The 15,739-nt window shown below is 37.0% G+C and overlaps 1 protein-coding gene across 1 annotated transcript in view; it reads right to left on the bottom strand.

Moving 5' to 3' along the window:
* Positions 1 to 958: 958 nt before the first annotated feature.
* Positions 959 to 15,739, bottom strand: part of PKNOX1 (PBX/knotted 1 homeobox 1) — a 33,441-nt gene continuing 18,660 nt past the window's right edge. Inside the window, exons 6-12 of the mRNA XM_082485975.1 lie at positions 12,261 to 12,431; positions 10,741 to 10,840; positions 9,588 to 9,685; positions 6,166 to 6,294; positions 5,055 to 5,131; positions 3,261 to 3,433; positions 959 to 2,284 (exon numbers count right to left, since the gene is read on the bottom strand). Of these exons, the coding sequence (XP_082342101.1) occupies positions 2,073 to 2,284; positions 3,261 to 3,433; positions 5,055 to 5,131; positions 6,166 to 6,294; positions 9,588 to 9,685; positions 10,741 to 10,840; positions 12,261 to 12,431 (960 nt within the window). The 3' untranslated portion in view covers positions 959 to 2,072. The remainder of the gene's footprint in view (positions 2,285 to 3,260; positions 3,434 to 5,054; positions 5,132 to 6,165; positions 6,295 to 9,587; positions 9,686 to 10,740; positions 10,841 to 12,260; positions 12,432 to 15,739) is intronic.

The following is a 15,739-nucleotide window of genomic DNA, read 5'->3' as shown; positions in this document are numbered from 1 at the left end:
CAATAGCCTTTGAGATAGTTATGCTGTGTCAAAGCCCTCCTAATTAAATCTTTCAATGTTCATTTACTATGCTCTTTAACAAACATGGCACATTAGTGGCAAAGCAGAGAAGTTAGAAGAAAACACATTCTTTAGAAATTACCACTCCAGCTGGAGTAGATCATTACAGCATTTGAACTAAGAAGCAAGATCCTCAGCCAGGAATAAGTGAAAGCCATAGCAGAAACACCACTTGTGGTGAGTACAACCCAATGCCAATTTTTCAAAATAGCTACTAGTCATTGAAACTAGTATTATTCTCCATGTATGTATGCCAGTCCTACTGACAATTCTTTCCAAAGTTTTTCTTCATACCAACTTCTACTTGCCTTGGAAGACAATCTCTAAAGACCAGCTTCCAACCATTTAAGCATGTCAAAAAGTACATGCATTAACCTACTGAAATCAATGAGACCTAAGCGTGTGCTCAAGTGTTTTGTAAAGCAGAAATTAAATATTCAATTACACATTTGCATCCGTCAAAGGACTTTGTTCCCACACAATGTCTAAAGATTCTAAAAGCTAATGTCTGTAGCATTAGAAATGCAACTCGATTTGGTCTAAATCAGAAGGAAGTTCTGGCTTTGATCTAACCCAACATTGTGACAAATGGACAGGGGGAAAAGAGGACATTGATTTTGTCACGAGACTCTTGGAGTCTGTTACTTGTACTTAACAAGGGGAAATACATAGTTCCAAAAGTAAGTGTTCATGGATACAGACTCCAAACTTTGGGAAAAAAAGAAATGAACTGTTATCACACAAAAAAGTGTTTTCTTCATTAGCTCTTAGTTTTTAAATGACACACAAGGATTTTCTACTCTAATAAAGCCTGCTGTATATTCTGGTAGTACCCTTCAGATGTGAAGAAATTTTATATAAATCCATAAGTTATATTTCTTTTTGTATTAGGGGAAAATATCTCAAATGCAATAAAATAGCAGAGTGATAGCAAAATTCATGACTGTATAGTAGGCAACTTTTCATTTTTCAGATTCAGTTGTACAAACTATAAACTGTTAAATTTCTCTAATAACTGGAAAAGTTGTGAGTATTTCAATTTACTTACCTGAATACTCATTTAGCAAATATCTTCAGATACAAGTCTAGATACAGAGTTAATGTAATTTGAATATTAGTTTACACATAATATAAATCAATGTTTGACAATATCAAAATCCCATCAAACAGTGGGCCTTTCTTATGCTATTATCAAATATAGTATATCACTGTGGGATAGCTGAGAATCATAGAATGCTAGCTTGTTTATTAAATTTGGTCAGTTTTCAGACCTTCCAAATAGGAATACTAAACATTTATTTTTCCCCTCTGGAAATTTTTTTTTTTCCCTCCTGCTTAATACAGTCGTCATCCCAATTCCTAGTGAATTTATAAAAATATTTTTTATCCAATAACCCCGACAAGGTAAAAATAGGAGTTTCTATAGCAAATGATAAACAGGCTCACGGACTATGAGAGAAACTAAACTTATTTAAATTGCCATACATTCGCTACTGAATCACACATCAACATTTTCTTTTTATGTGTGTTGCTGTCCACCTCAGACTAGCAGTTTTTAAGGTGCAGAAGCATCTTTCAAATATATGTATCTAACTTAATGATCAAGTTCCACACACTACTGTCACATGCTTTAAATTTACATCACCTGCCCATCAAGAGCTGTGTTAAATAACAGCACTAATTGAAACTGCATAATTCTTTAGAAATTGCAGCACTTCCAATTCATAGAACAAAGGGGTGCTTACGTGGTTCTTTATATTACTAGATATAATTTTCTGAAATAAGAAAAGGAAAAGAAATGAAAAAACACATTTGAAAGAAGTTGCTGCACCTGCAAAAACACTCTTTAAGCTTACTATGAAATACAAAAAAGTGCACCCTTCTATATCTACATATAAAACATATTAGAAATAAAACTTGTGTAAAATGTTTGCTGTGCAAACTATAAAAACAGTCAGTCAGTCAGTCAGTCCATTCTTATTCCCAAACATTTTGTCACACTCTCTTGCTTCCTACTGCAGAGAATCACTGTTATCCAAGACCAGCCCACTGATATTTGTTGTTGAGAGATCTCCTCCATCATCTTCACCGCTGTCTACAGACTCATCCTCACTTTGCCCTGCCATCATAACTTGCTGAACAGCCAAAGTAGCACCATCGGATGACAAAGATTGGAGACTGTCTACATTCATGTTGACTGGAGCTGTAATTGTTACAACAGCACCTGGAGAAGCACAATTGTATTACTTTAGCATCTTTCTTGGTTTCTAATTTTAAGTAATACATATTTATATACAACAAAGTCTGTTTCTAATCAACAGGAAGAAAACCTAAAGGAACTAAATTAAAACAAAAGCTATATAGGTTGTCAAACACTTGAATATCAGGAAATGCCAAAATTAAGTTGGCCAGGAATCTTAAACTTAGCTGTGTTATGGACACCCATTACAGCAATTCTCCAATCAAGTCATCACAAGACCACTTCTGCAAAGTATTCCAGCTTAATTCACTGCAAAAAAATGGGAGTGTTCACAGAGATTCAAGGTGACTTAAATGGACAAAGCTGTTGTCAGATCCAGTGGAGGCTGAGGGGAAAAAGTTACTACAAACTGGAAAGGAATAAAGCAGCAGGACAGAAAGGATCGTCCTGAGATTAAAGCAGTTATTTATCTTTCTTAAATAGAGTTTATTTGTTTGATCTGATGCTAAGGAAGTTACTTCAAAGTCTTTGGAGGCTCTATTACATTTCTCTGCTTCTCAATGTTCTACCTGAAACACACGAGGCATATAGAGAACTGCAGATGCTCAGTCCCTCTAGCAACAGTGAAAGGAACGTGAACAGGATGGGGAGTCATGAAACTGAAACTGCAGTCCAATACTGCTAATCAAACAGAATGCTACTGATGTACATACACATACTGAGAGAACTTAGTTGCACATCTTAACCTTGTTCTGTTGTTTCATAACTCTTGAAACAAAAGCAACCATCTCTCAACATAAATACCAAGAGAATACCCCCCAAAACACAGAAAATTTTTGAAGACAGAAAAATTGACACATTTGTTATCTTTTTCCAGATTAAAAACACACTTATATTGATATATCAGGAAGTTCCCCTCCCCCCAAAAGCATTAAACCCTCCATTACCCTGTTACAGAGGAATTAACTTTATTATCTGTGGTTTAGCCAGTTCTCCTTACCATCTGACATTGTGAGCTCGTTAGATTGCTGCTGAGCAACTCCTGAGGCAATGGAGTCAGGCCAGAACCTCTGAACTGGTCGGTTCTGAGCTGTTTTCTTCTTTGTTTTCGGAGTTTCAGAACAACTGGAATCCAGCATCGGCTGAAGGATTCGCCTTCTAGCATTGATAAACCTAAACACAATCAAAGGCAAGAAGTACTTATGACCATTTGGCTGTGAATTTTCTCTCTCTCTCAGATTCACAAAGTATACAGCAGGGAAAAAAAAATTAGGAATATAAAGTCTTCTCCCTACCAGGTTGGCTTGACATCCTTTTTTACATGGCAAACTGCTCCTAGCACACTGTCATCCTTTGATTTTGGCAAACTAGCTAAGAAAGTACTTGTATCATTTTGCTGCTAGCAGCAATTTTTCCCCCACCTCAGAAGGGGAAATTCTCCAGACAGCATGACAGATGTACACTTCAAGATCTTATTAAAAACTAATCACCAGAAAACTTGCTGACAGCACAGCTCAGAAAGCTGATACTCCTCTCATTAGGGTTCACCTAAAATCTAGCCCCTGTCTAACCTAGTTTGCTTGGTCTGGTTTCATTTACTTCCTTAAGCTCCTGGATTACTTATTTTATAGACTCCCTGGCTTTCCAAGGTCTGGTTCCTGATCCAGGAGACAACAGCAAACACATTTTTCAGATCTTTCCCAAATCTTTTTTGTTCCCCAATTTTCACTTGTTTACTTCAGCATGCTACTTGCTGCCCTTCCCCTTTCTGCTAGTGAACAAGAAAATACTTAAACCACATCTCACTTAAGCTATTAGCAGTTAACTGAATCAATTTCAATGTAGCTAGCTGTGGCAAGGAGCTATGACTAAGGATAGCATCCCTTGCTAAATCTGACAAAACACATCCAAGACCCATCTTTACCTGCAATGGAAGGAAGTAGGGTGCAGCTCGCAGGTCCACATGGTGTAACGCAAGGCTTTGCAGAGAAATTAGTTGGATCCCAGGACCCTAGAGCTCCATTACTACCATGTCACACAGGCATAGTTACACTGTTCCACTTTCAGAACCAGTGTACTGCCACTATCTTGAGTACTTCCCCACTGGACCCCTCTGCAGCCATGCAACCACTGTCATCTTTGAAATCTGAGGAAGATCCCTGTTGGACTTAGCTGCAACGATCTTAGGAACCAATACCACAAGCAGAATGCATGTCAGCACTCTCACTCCTCTCTTCTGCAGGGGCAGGTGTATTATCTTAAACTTCTATTGAAGATAAGACGTGCTAAAACATGTTGAACCATGAACTAAAGTAGTTGAGGTACTGACACTCTCCATTCAGACATCACTGCTCAGAGGACAGCATCCTTTGATACAAGAACAGAATGAGCATCTGTTGACAGTAACTTCTCAAACATTTGCAACCATGACTACCAGAGAATGCTTTTCAGAGTTACAGGCCACTAAAATCCTTTAAACTTCAATTCCTTTACTTGCAGAAGAGACATGAGAGTACTTCCACCTCTTTCAGCAACAGAACAGAATGTAATACCTTAACGTTGCAAAATTTTCTGGAATCCTTACATAATTTAAATGGCACGAGTATAATTATACCTTACTATAAAAATAATATGCTTGTGTATCAGTGCATAATTCTTGTATTTTTATACGTATTTTGTAACATATGTAGGACAGTAAGTTCAACTCCAGATGTCCAAGTTATACTCTTAATTTCTCTATGTTGTAAGCATGTGGAGAAAACAACAGACATTAAGTAAGAGTTTTTGCTCTTACCAATTGTTAACCTGGAGTAGTGTCAGATTTGTTTGTGCTGCAATCTGTTTCTTCTCATCCTCTGTTGGATATGGATGCTAGGCCAGACAAAAAAGCAAACAAAAAAGGCATAAACTTGTTTCATCTCCTCATCAAAAATAAGGACTCCTTTATTACAACTGATTCAAGCTGCTAGATTAAGACCATCTGACTCGTTAAAAAACAAACTTTAGAAACCTCACAAACTTTTATAGATAAAAATAATTTAACAAAGACTGCTTTACTACACAAAACTGATTTTATCCTTGAAAGTGTATATGATACCATTAAACTGCTGATGTGTATTTCAGAAGAAAAAGCTTCTCATGGCTGGCAGTCTATTAAACAGCGTGATCCCTGGGCAACACAGCATGTGATAAGATCTGATTAGTTATGCTGTCTAAAGGCAATGTCATATGAGAGTACTGACAGCATTTTCTAGTTAAATAAAGCTACTCTGAACTAAACAGATGAAGAAAGTATATTAACATAAGTGTACACTCAATTTCCCTGTACCATTTGTCTGTTGTAAAATAGTTGTAATAGTTGTAGATATCAATCAACTAAACATTGTGATACAACTTGAGACCCATTTATCCTTTCAGGATAAGTATTTATGCAAAGGAAAGACATTCTATTGAAAGCGCAAGTAGATAGTAACACACTTGGTACACATTAGAAAGATCACTGGAAAGGAGATAAAACCAGAAAATTTGAAATTCTCCTCTACAAAAAAAAAAAACAAAAAAAAACCAAAAACAAACCCACAAAACACAGATGGTACTATTTTTCCTTGTGTTGTGAACCAGGGTGTAGAGAGCGTTAAGTTCTCAACACAACAAAATGAAGAAAGATCTCTTTTAACAATGTTTATTAAGATCATGAGGTACAAATGTAACATACTTATTAAAAGAATAATAAATCAACCGACATTAGACTGTGGAACTAGTCCAAATAACTTCAGGGAAAACTGAACTAAGATTACACAAATAAGAACAGAATAAATTCACCTTCTTTATGAAGCAAAATCATAAGAGACCACAAAAAAGAGTTACATAAAAACCTGTGACTCCTGATCATATTCAGTCCTTACCCCTATGTGCTGAAAGAGCCAGGATCTCATCACATTTGTAGCGTGCTTGGGAAGAACTCCTCTTTTATTTTTTGATGAGCCATCATCTTGATGCAAGATGCCTAGATCTTGGTTTAATTGCAACTGAAGCTGCACATATAATTTTAGAAGAAATAGGACAGTTAACATAGTAATAGCAGTATTCTGTATCAATGTATGAATAACTAATTTATAGAAGGAATGAAAAGAAATTAGGCTTGAGGCATGCCGATTATAAAAAGCTACTTTATTTCCCAGGGAAGACTTACAATAGCAGCTCTCCTACAAGAACATTCCAAAATGTCTTTATCCAGGGAAAGTGCTGTATTAGGTTTCTATAGTTTTCACATTTCACAGTATCACAGTATGCTAGGGATTGGAAGGGACCTCAAAAGATCATCTAGTCCAATCCCCCTGTCGGAGCAGGAACACCTAGATGAGGTTGCACAGGAAGGCGTCCAGGCGAGTTTTGAATGTCTCCAGAGAAGGAGACTCCACAACCTCCCTGGGCAGCCTACATTTCAGGTAACTTCTGTCTGAAGAATTACAGCTGTTATCAGGCTGTCTATGTGATCTTGTGACAATAGCCAAATGCTGATTTACTATTATTTAGAATAAAATCCACCTATCTAGTATGTGTCAGCTTAACGGTCTTCTGTACTAATCTATGCTACCCTAAGGATCTGATTGCCTTGTCACCCTACGTAGTCATTTGCACATGTGAAGAGCGATTGAAAAACATAATGCTGAATATACTCACTGTGCAAACATAAACAACCATGGAAACTGTAAGACTTAAATGAAGGACTTAAAGTAAAATTAATTATTATGCTAGAGTTGCAAAGAAAGATGCTAAAGGTTCTGCTAAATAAATGCATCTAAATTCTCAAGGAGCAAGAAGATATATATGGTAGAACCCTGAAATCACTTTACAACACTCTTACTATTTTCCTAAAGGGTCATATTTCTTTCTCACTTCTGCTTTCTTTTTCACTTCCTATGGATACATCAAATCATTTGCACGTTGGTTATCTGAACATTAGGGAATACGTTCTTAAATGCTTAGGAAGAGATGAGAAGAAACAGCATATAAATTGCATATGAGATTATATTTCAGACAATTATAACCGAAATCATTCTAAATTGGGTTTTTCAGACAATACAGAGCAATTTCTTCAAGCCAGTCATTATGTCTATGTCCTGTATGAAACAAGTTTTAAATGAGGTTTAAGCTATCAAATTACAACAAATACATATTTGGAGCATACTTTTATTTCCAAAATAACATTTAACATTCTAAATAATATGCTGGTATTTGGAGGCTTTACAATGAACATTCAATGGCTCTCACTCAGCATTTTTCCCCTATCTCCACAGCATTCTGAAACACTGAAAAAGGAGAATTTGAACAAGGATTTCCTGTGGGTGACAAGGAACGCAGGTCCAAACCTATATCCAATCTAAACCTTGCCTGGCATAACTTGAATCCATTTCCTCTTGTCCTATTGCTTGTCACCAGGGAGAAGAGGTCAGCCCCCACTTCTCTATAATCTCCTTTCAGGTAGTTGTAGAGGGTGGTAAGGTCTCCCCTCAGCCTCCTCTTCTCCAGGCTAAACAACCCCAGTTCCCTCAGCTGTTCCTCATAAGAATTGTGCTCCAGACCCCTCACCAGCTCCACTGCCCTTCTCTGGACACGCTCTAACACCTTTATGTCCTTCTTGTAGTGAGGGGCTCAAAACTGAACACAGTACTCGAGGTGGGGCCTCACCAGTGCTGAGTACAGGGGGATAATCACTTCCCCAGTGCTGCTCACCACACTATTCCTGATACAGGCCAGGATGCCATTGGCCTTCTTGGCCACCTAGGCACACTGCTGCCTCATATTCAGCCGGCTGTCCACCAACACCCCCAGGTGGGCAGCTTTTGAGCCACTCCGCCCCAATCCTGTAGTGCTACATAGGGTTGTTGTGACCCAAGTGCAGGACCCAGCCTTGTTGAACCTCATACCATTGGCCTCGGCGCATCGGTCCAGCTTGTCCAGACCCCTCTGTAGAGCCATCCTACCCTTAAGCAGATCAACACGCCTGCCTAGCTTAGTGTCATCTGTGAACTTACTGAGGGTGCACTCAATCCCCTCGTCCAGGTCATTGATAAAGGTATTAAAGAGAACTGGCTCCAGCACCAAGGCCTGGGGAACACCACTTGTGACCGGACACCAACTGAATTTAACTCCATTCACCACCATCATATATAGAACGTCAAGTCCTCTTTTTGTTTGTTGTTTTTTTCCCCCATCAGAACCGTAAGAAGCATTTTTCTTCAAAAACATTTCAGTCTAGGAGAGTAATTTTACACGTTTCTTTCAGAAAGGTATCTGAGGACAGAACTGCATGCATTGTAGGCAAGAATATAGGCAAATACATACATGCTACTACCAATAAAAAGAAGAACACTCTAAGCATACTTTTTCATTTGAAAAGTCAGAAGAAAGAAGGAGAAAAGACTGAGTCAGTGATTACCAACAGATTTTATGCTGTGGAGATGGTAGCTCCTCATTCACATTTTTAATTGACTTCATATTCCTGGAAGATTTTACTTACCGCTTCCTGCTTCAAGAGAAACCTAGCAATGTTTTCCATAACTGAAGATGGTCTAGTTTTCATGTTTCCTTTTCCTTAGTTGTTTCTTTGAGCTCCCTAGATCCAACTCTTTTAGGCTATGATATAATGAGCCCAATGTGAGGATCTCCCATAGTCTCAACTGAGTATTTTGAAGGTTTTATGGCAAAGTGCTTCTCAACATATATAAATTCTGAAATATATACAGTTTCACAGTACTAGTGGTTGCCATCATGATAAAATGTCAAATTCCTGACAACAGCAGTGTGGCACCATAATGCAATATAGTAAATCTATCCAGCCATAAACCTAGTTCAACAATAAGAAAAGTTTTAATAATTGAAAAAGTGTCTATTCAATTCAGGGTGGTTTTTTTTTTGGTTGGGATTTTTTTGTTTGTTTGTTGGGTTTGAGGGTGTGCGGGGTTTTTTTGTTTGGTTGTTTGGTGTGGGTTTTTTTTGTTTTTTGTTTGTTTGTTTGTTTGTTTTGTTGTTTGTTTTTTTTTAAATCCATGTATCTATACTTTTCTGCCATCACTAAAAAAATATATTTAACAGGTAGGAACTACGATGATGTGTCGAGGCAAGGGAGATCTGTCTGGGACCTTATGCCATGTTATACAACTTGTAATTCCTATAAGAGTGCTTGCATTAATTTTACTTTTGTTACTATGTCTGTGTACACAGAGCTCATTCTGACAGTGTGTCAAATTTAAAACAAAACTTTTAAAATCAGTGAAATTTATTTCAACTCAGAATACTATTCTGTGAAGCCCATGAAACAAACCTGAGAGTTCTGGATCCGAATAGTCCCAGGTGACAGTGCTTGTGTCACCACTTGACCTTGTGGAGTGACCACAGTGACGGGCTGATACACTGTACCCCCTTACAAAACAGCAACAAAGATTATAGGTAAGTAAAAGCCCTTCAAATACTATTCTCTTTAAACACACAAACACATCAGCAATGCAGACAATACAACAGTTTTGATCATATATGAACTATTCTTTTCTAGTAAGCATGTAAGATGCGCTCTTTGCTACACTAAAACTTTCTCCATCCACAAAATTCTGTATGAAATTTGTTTGTTTCCCTGTATTTTAGGCATTCTAAACCTATTTTCAAAGGAAAACGCCATGACTATCAGGCTGTAAAATAGTCCATTGTTTTGTTTTAACTGAGCTAACTCTTCAGCCAACAAAGGTCACAACATCAAAACCACACCTCTTGTGCATCAGCTGGTTAGGGCAGTCAGCTGGGTGACACCTACATGTTTGCGTCAACTAAGGTGACAGAACCTTGGTGAGTGCATAGGGGTTCCTGGGCACCAAAGCCACAAAGCACATATTGTGTCTCACATTAACCTGCCTGCAAGTATATGCTGCAGGGGCACAATGCATTGCTTTGTTGCATTTGAGTCAAGGCATTTTTTCCTGTTTGTTTGTTTTAAAACCTTGCTTAGAAGCAAGATAAGACATTTCAGTTCCATTGTCATCTCCATGCAATAGTAGCACAACTTGGACATCAGGGATTTCAGACTTGCATGTGTGGTTTCAGACTCCATAGAGCATGAGACAGCTAACCAGTGCAATACTTTAGGTAATGCATGTTTTTGTCAAACAGAATTTTTTTTTTTGAAGGAGAAAAAAAAAAGAAGAAAGTGTAAAACCCCAGTCTCTGAAATGTCTTTTAACAAAAGTAGTGTTGCACAGAAATCCCTCTTAATACTATATATATGTAACCTCCACTCACATATGCATATTTGATACACATATAAATTAAACGAACATTCAGAAACCAGTAAGGCACTCCACTGTATTATAACAACTTTTCAGGTATTAGAGTTAAAACACATTTTTAAAAGTATTTGTGTATTGTAACAACTGTAAAAGAAACCAGAATGAAGAGCAAGGTGCCAGTTTTTCTTTACTGTGTCATACCTGCTACTGTTGCCATAGTTACATTTCCCTGCTGCAATGCTGATGCTGGCACCATAATCCCTTGGGGACTGAGCGTGCCTGCAATGGCACTTGGAATTTGCTAGAAAAATAAAACAATTAGTTGCTTGCATTTTTTTTTTTTTAAGGACATAAAGCACGCTTGTGTAATTTTGGCTCTAAAAATACATTTGGAGTTTAATCACAGGATTAACTTCAAAGAAAAAGGGACTTCATTAGAGGTTCATCATTACCTACATTAACTTCCTCATTACCACCAACTATTACCTTTGAAAATCCTCATGAAAGCAACTGTTAGAAAAGATGTAAAACTATCTTGAGAAATTTTAGGAGAGAAATGATTCTAGGTGTACAAATACTAAGAGAAACAGTTTCCAAAGGCACAAGGGAAAAGGGACAGATGAAATGGACCCTTATTTCAAGCATCAAAGCTTTAGAACTTTAGTTATTACCTTAATTCCTTCAATTTCAAAATAATTCTGCTCAAGATAGTTCTTACTCAACCTTGACCATGCAAACTCTTACACATTCCTTAATACCTATGAATAATCTCTATTGTTACCAAATGCAAAAATTTAGTCCCTCCCGTCTCTACAGAAGACTGTAACAGACATACAAAACCCATCTTTTTAAAGTTGTCTTTGTCTGATTTTAGACTCTCCTTTCCACACTTCTAGACACCAAAACCTAAGTAAGGAGTCCAGACAGCAAAGTTTAACAGTCATTGAGGCTTTCCAGAATATACAGCATCAAACACATTAGTAAGTCGGAGAAGGGCCATCCTCTGAGACCAGGCACCTAGTAGGTACTTGGATGGCAGGGCTCACTTTCCAGCATCTAACAGCAGAAGCATCAAACATAACATACTAACTGTTGTTAATCAACTGTTGCCAATTTACTACAAAAAAAATGCAATCAGGTATTGCATTTAGGTAAAGTCAACAATATATAAACTGAGGTTCACATGTATAGAAATGGGTACTGTTCATAACTACACAGTCACCCCAGGTGACAGGCATGATGTACCTCTCTAATATCGCAACTATAATTCATCAGACATTGTCTATTTGTTCCAGAATACAAATTGTGTATGAAAAGTCTCAACCATCTCAATATTTTAATGAAGCAGACTAGACTAAGGAGACCTTATTATCAAGGATTTTTTTTTCCCCTTCTCCTTCGTTTATTTTGTTTACTAGCCTCCTTCCAACAAAACAGCAAATCCAGGCTATTCTGAATATCTCCATTTGCTGAACTGAGGGAAAATTATAAAAGGAAGACAGACAAGGAAAGTGACTCTATGTTCTGGCATATTTCAACAAATTTGTCCACCAGCCAGTGGCACACAGATGTGCACAAAAATATACAGCTCTTTCTACTGTTAATAACCAATTTTGAAAAAGTCAAAGAAACTGCAGAAACTCTGTTTACAAATTAATAGCAATAGAAGTGTAGTTATAACTTCCTAAGCAAAAATGCACTTAACTGTATTTCAAACATACCTGAGATTGCACAGGTGAATAAGGACTTCCAGGCTCTCCACTTAATAGAGTTTCACTGTTCATTTTTGTCTTCAGGCAGGCAATGTAACGACTACAGAAATCCTTGCAGAGTTCATTAACCTTTTCTAGCTCAAGCAGATGGATACGCAGAACTTGGATTGCTTTTACCATCTAGGGAGAGAGTTGGGAAAAAATTAGAAACAAAATAACTGTTAATTTAAAAAATATTTAATGTGAGATTTAAGCAAAGACTACTTTCCAGTAACAAAACCCATCCAATTAAAGCAGAGTTACTAACTGCTAAGTGCTGACTAGAGTTCTCTAGCTCTGACCATTATGCTCCTGAAATGTGAAAGGAACACGGTTACATACAAAACCTGTACCCTTCCACTGCATAAGTAAATTACCATACAGGGGAAACAAAACACAACAACAATATAATCTTTGTCTCTGTCACATGCGACACATTAGGAAGACAAGAGCATAGTTAAGGTGTACATGGAGCACAGAATGAGCCTGCATGTCCACGTGATCTTTTTTCCCCATCATACAACCCTGGGTCATACATCACACAAGACTAAAAGTGAAAGAAAAGTAATTCAATCCACACATATTATTTGGAAAGTGTGGCTGAAACAGGCTTGGTAAGCAATAGTCGTCTTGAGCTACATATCAGAAATATCAGGTTCAGTTCCACATTACACACTGACCCAAGAAAACCAAAAGCGTAGAGATGAATGAGATATGCTGAGAAGACCCATCTGTGACTTAGCATAATTTGTCACACAGATTGCTAGGGAGAGTGAAAGGTACAGGAAATGGCTTGCCATCTCACCTATAACAAAAACACAATAGCTTTTCTCTTTCTACAGAATTAGAATAAAGAGGTCCCAAAGTTTGTGACACTGTTCAACAAAGCTTAAAGTAATCAGTTCTTCAGTCCTAGAGCTTTTAAGTTCCTCTGCAATTGTATGTCAAAGATTAAAAACTCAGTGGTAAAATCTTGTAAGATATTTCAGGTGAGGAGACCGTTCCTGAAATATAAACCATTAAATACAAAGCACTAAAGCCAGTAACAAATCCATGTTTAGACAAAAATTGAAGTACAGGAGATATGTACATGATGAGAATACTTATGCTTACTGCAAGAAAAAAAGACTTGTAAGCTTGGATAGCTAATGGTATTACATACTGCATAAAAATAGCTTAGGTGATTGTAAGGGTCATGGGCAGAAGATCAAAAGCTAAAACTAAATCCAGATGGTCTAAATTTTCATGAAGCAGTAGGAAATCCAGGACATTCAAATATGTACATATGACACTGGCAAAATAATTATTTTTTTTATATAGTGCACCATCCCCAACATTTACTTGCTATGCTAGATCTCCAAGAAAAATATCCTTCAGTTTTATGAAACTGAATAGAAACTGAATAGATAGTAATTTTGAAACACAGTGCAGAGCTTGATTTTAGCATTATTTGGAAAAATTTGTCATATATGACAAAAGAAAGCTTAAATTATATAATTCTTCATGTGTGGCAGACCAGCACAGAATACATATTAGTGAATGCCTTAAACATTCAGCTAAAACTGAGGTAACAAAAATATGCCTTTGGGCACATAATATTTGACCATATTAGTGATTAGTTTTGCTCGGTCAGGTGGGTTTTTTTCTTAAACCATTACCCATATTTATATTATTTATTTAATCAGCATTTTTTTTTTTTGGAGGAAAAATACAAGTCCCTTCTTCAGCTTAGATTTAGTTTCAAATTGATGGTTGATACTTGAATTAAAAATTGAATTCAAGTCAAAATTAACCATAAACCAAGAATTAGTAACACTATCCAGGTTTCTGCAGAACCACACACAGTCACACTACTCTTACAGGAAGCTGTGCTACTGTGGTTAGGAAGGCAAACAAAACTTTGTAAATATGCCATGCCTTGTCACCAGGACTTATTTACTCATTTACAACTACACTAATCATGTCCATATGGCTCCTGCTCTCTTGCAGCAGGGGTGGACCAAACTTAAATTTATTGGCAGAAGTTCACTTTTTCCTTGAAACAAACAAAAAAATAAAATAAAAAAAAAATAATCAAGAAGTCCTAATAAAATCACCCATGTTGAACAAAGGTAATAAAGAAATGTTTCCAGACAGATCACAGCAGTAGAAATATTTCATTCCTATGTTCATAAAAGTCACACCCTAAAAATCTACAACCATGTTTTTGTTATTTAGTGCTACTGAGCAGAATATGCCACAGAACAATTAATTTTTATAACCTGAGTCAGCCTTTTCAGCTGTAGAAATAAACCTGGAGTATTATTTCAGAGAAATGCACAAAGACAGAAGTAACCATGAGACGTGTATTGTTGAAACTGCTGTAAGTAAAGATAATGGCAAACTATTAGGCAACAAAAGAAAGATTACTGAAAACCTTCCACTTCTTGCTAAAACTGCTATCCAGAGCATATTCACATATAAATATATCATCTATTAAATTTGGAGACATCTTTAGCCCTAAAAATGCTGTAGATTGTGCCTGCGTCCTGTTTTCTCAGTGCCTCAAGCACATGGTGCAAAGGGCATAGAACACACTATGCACTACTACCTTAGTTATAATCCCCAGCTCACCTTTGTTTATCTAAAACATAGACCCACAATTTTTTTCTGATTTCAGGGCACATAACATAAGCGTATAGCAAATACATATATGGACATATATGAAAGAATCTCCATATACTGACAAGTAATCTTCTCACTCAAATGACCTCTCATTTGCAAAAAATACAATTAAGAATGTACATTCACAGCTCACCTACCTTCCTGAGCAAATCCTTCTGGGGCAATTTAGATCTTCAGGGGAAGAACACAAACTCTGGGAGAGGGGGTACTTTGTTTTCATTTGCCCTATTTTTGAGTCCCCAGCTATAAGACATAGCTAGGAAATGTATGACTAGAGGTTTTTGAGACAGTTCTGCCATTACAATAGTAAGAAACCTTTTCAGAAATGCAAAAGCATGGCTTGTTCAGTCAAGACTATTCAAATAACATCAGCTGGCTTCACTACCACTACAACTTTTCGTGACACAACTAAAAATTCAATAGGATAGTCTTTGAGAAGAGGGTACTGAACCAAAAATCCTTACCCCAAACGAAACAAAAAACTCGGGGGTCTTCAAAAAAGGCAGTGTCCTGTTCAAATACAAAAGTGAGAGCATATTTAACACCCCTTGTTTTGTATTGTTTCTAGACTTGACAAAGCCATAAGTAACCTGCCCTAACTTCACAGCTGACCCTACTTCGTACAGGAAGTTGGACTACAGACCTCTTGAGCTTGTAAAACAACCTGTATCATCCTATGGTTCTATGAATGTGGGGAAATTAAAAAAGCCACCTATATATGGGAAGAGTTTACTCTAAATAGAAGCTATATAAGAGACAGGAACCATCCTGAGGTAACATGATGT

This window comes from Vanellus vanellus (genome assembly GCF_965231255.1).
Source record: "Vanellus vanellus genome assembly, chromosome: 1".
In the NCBI taxonomy this organism is placed as follows: Eukaryota; Metazoa; Chordata; class Aves; order Charadriiformes; family Charadriidae; genus Vanellus; species Vanellus vanellus.
The sequence above is the reverse complement of the archived record's forward strand: the minus strand, read 5'-3'. Positions and strand labels throughout refer to the sequence as shown.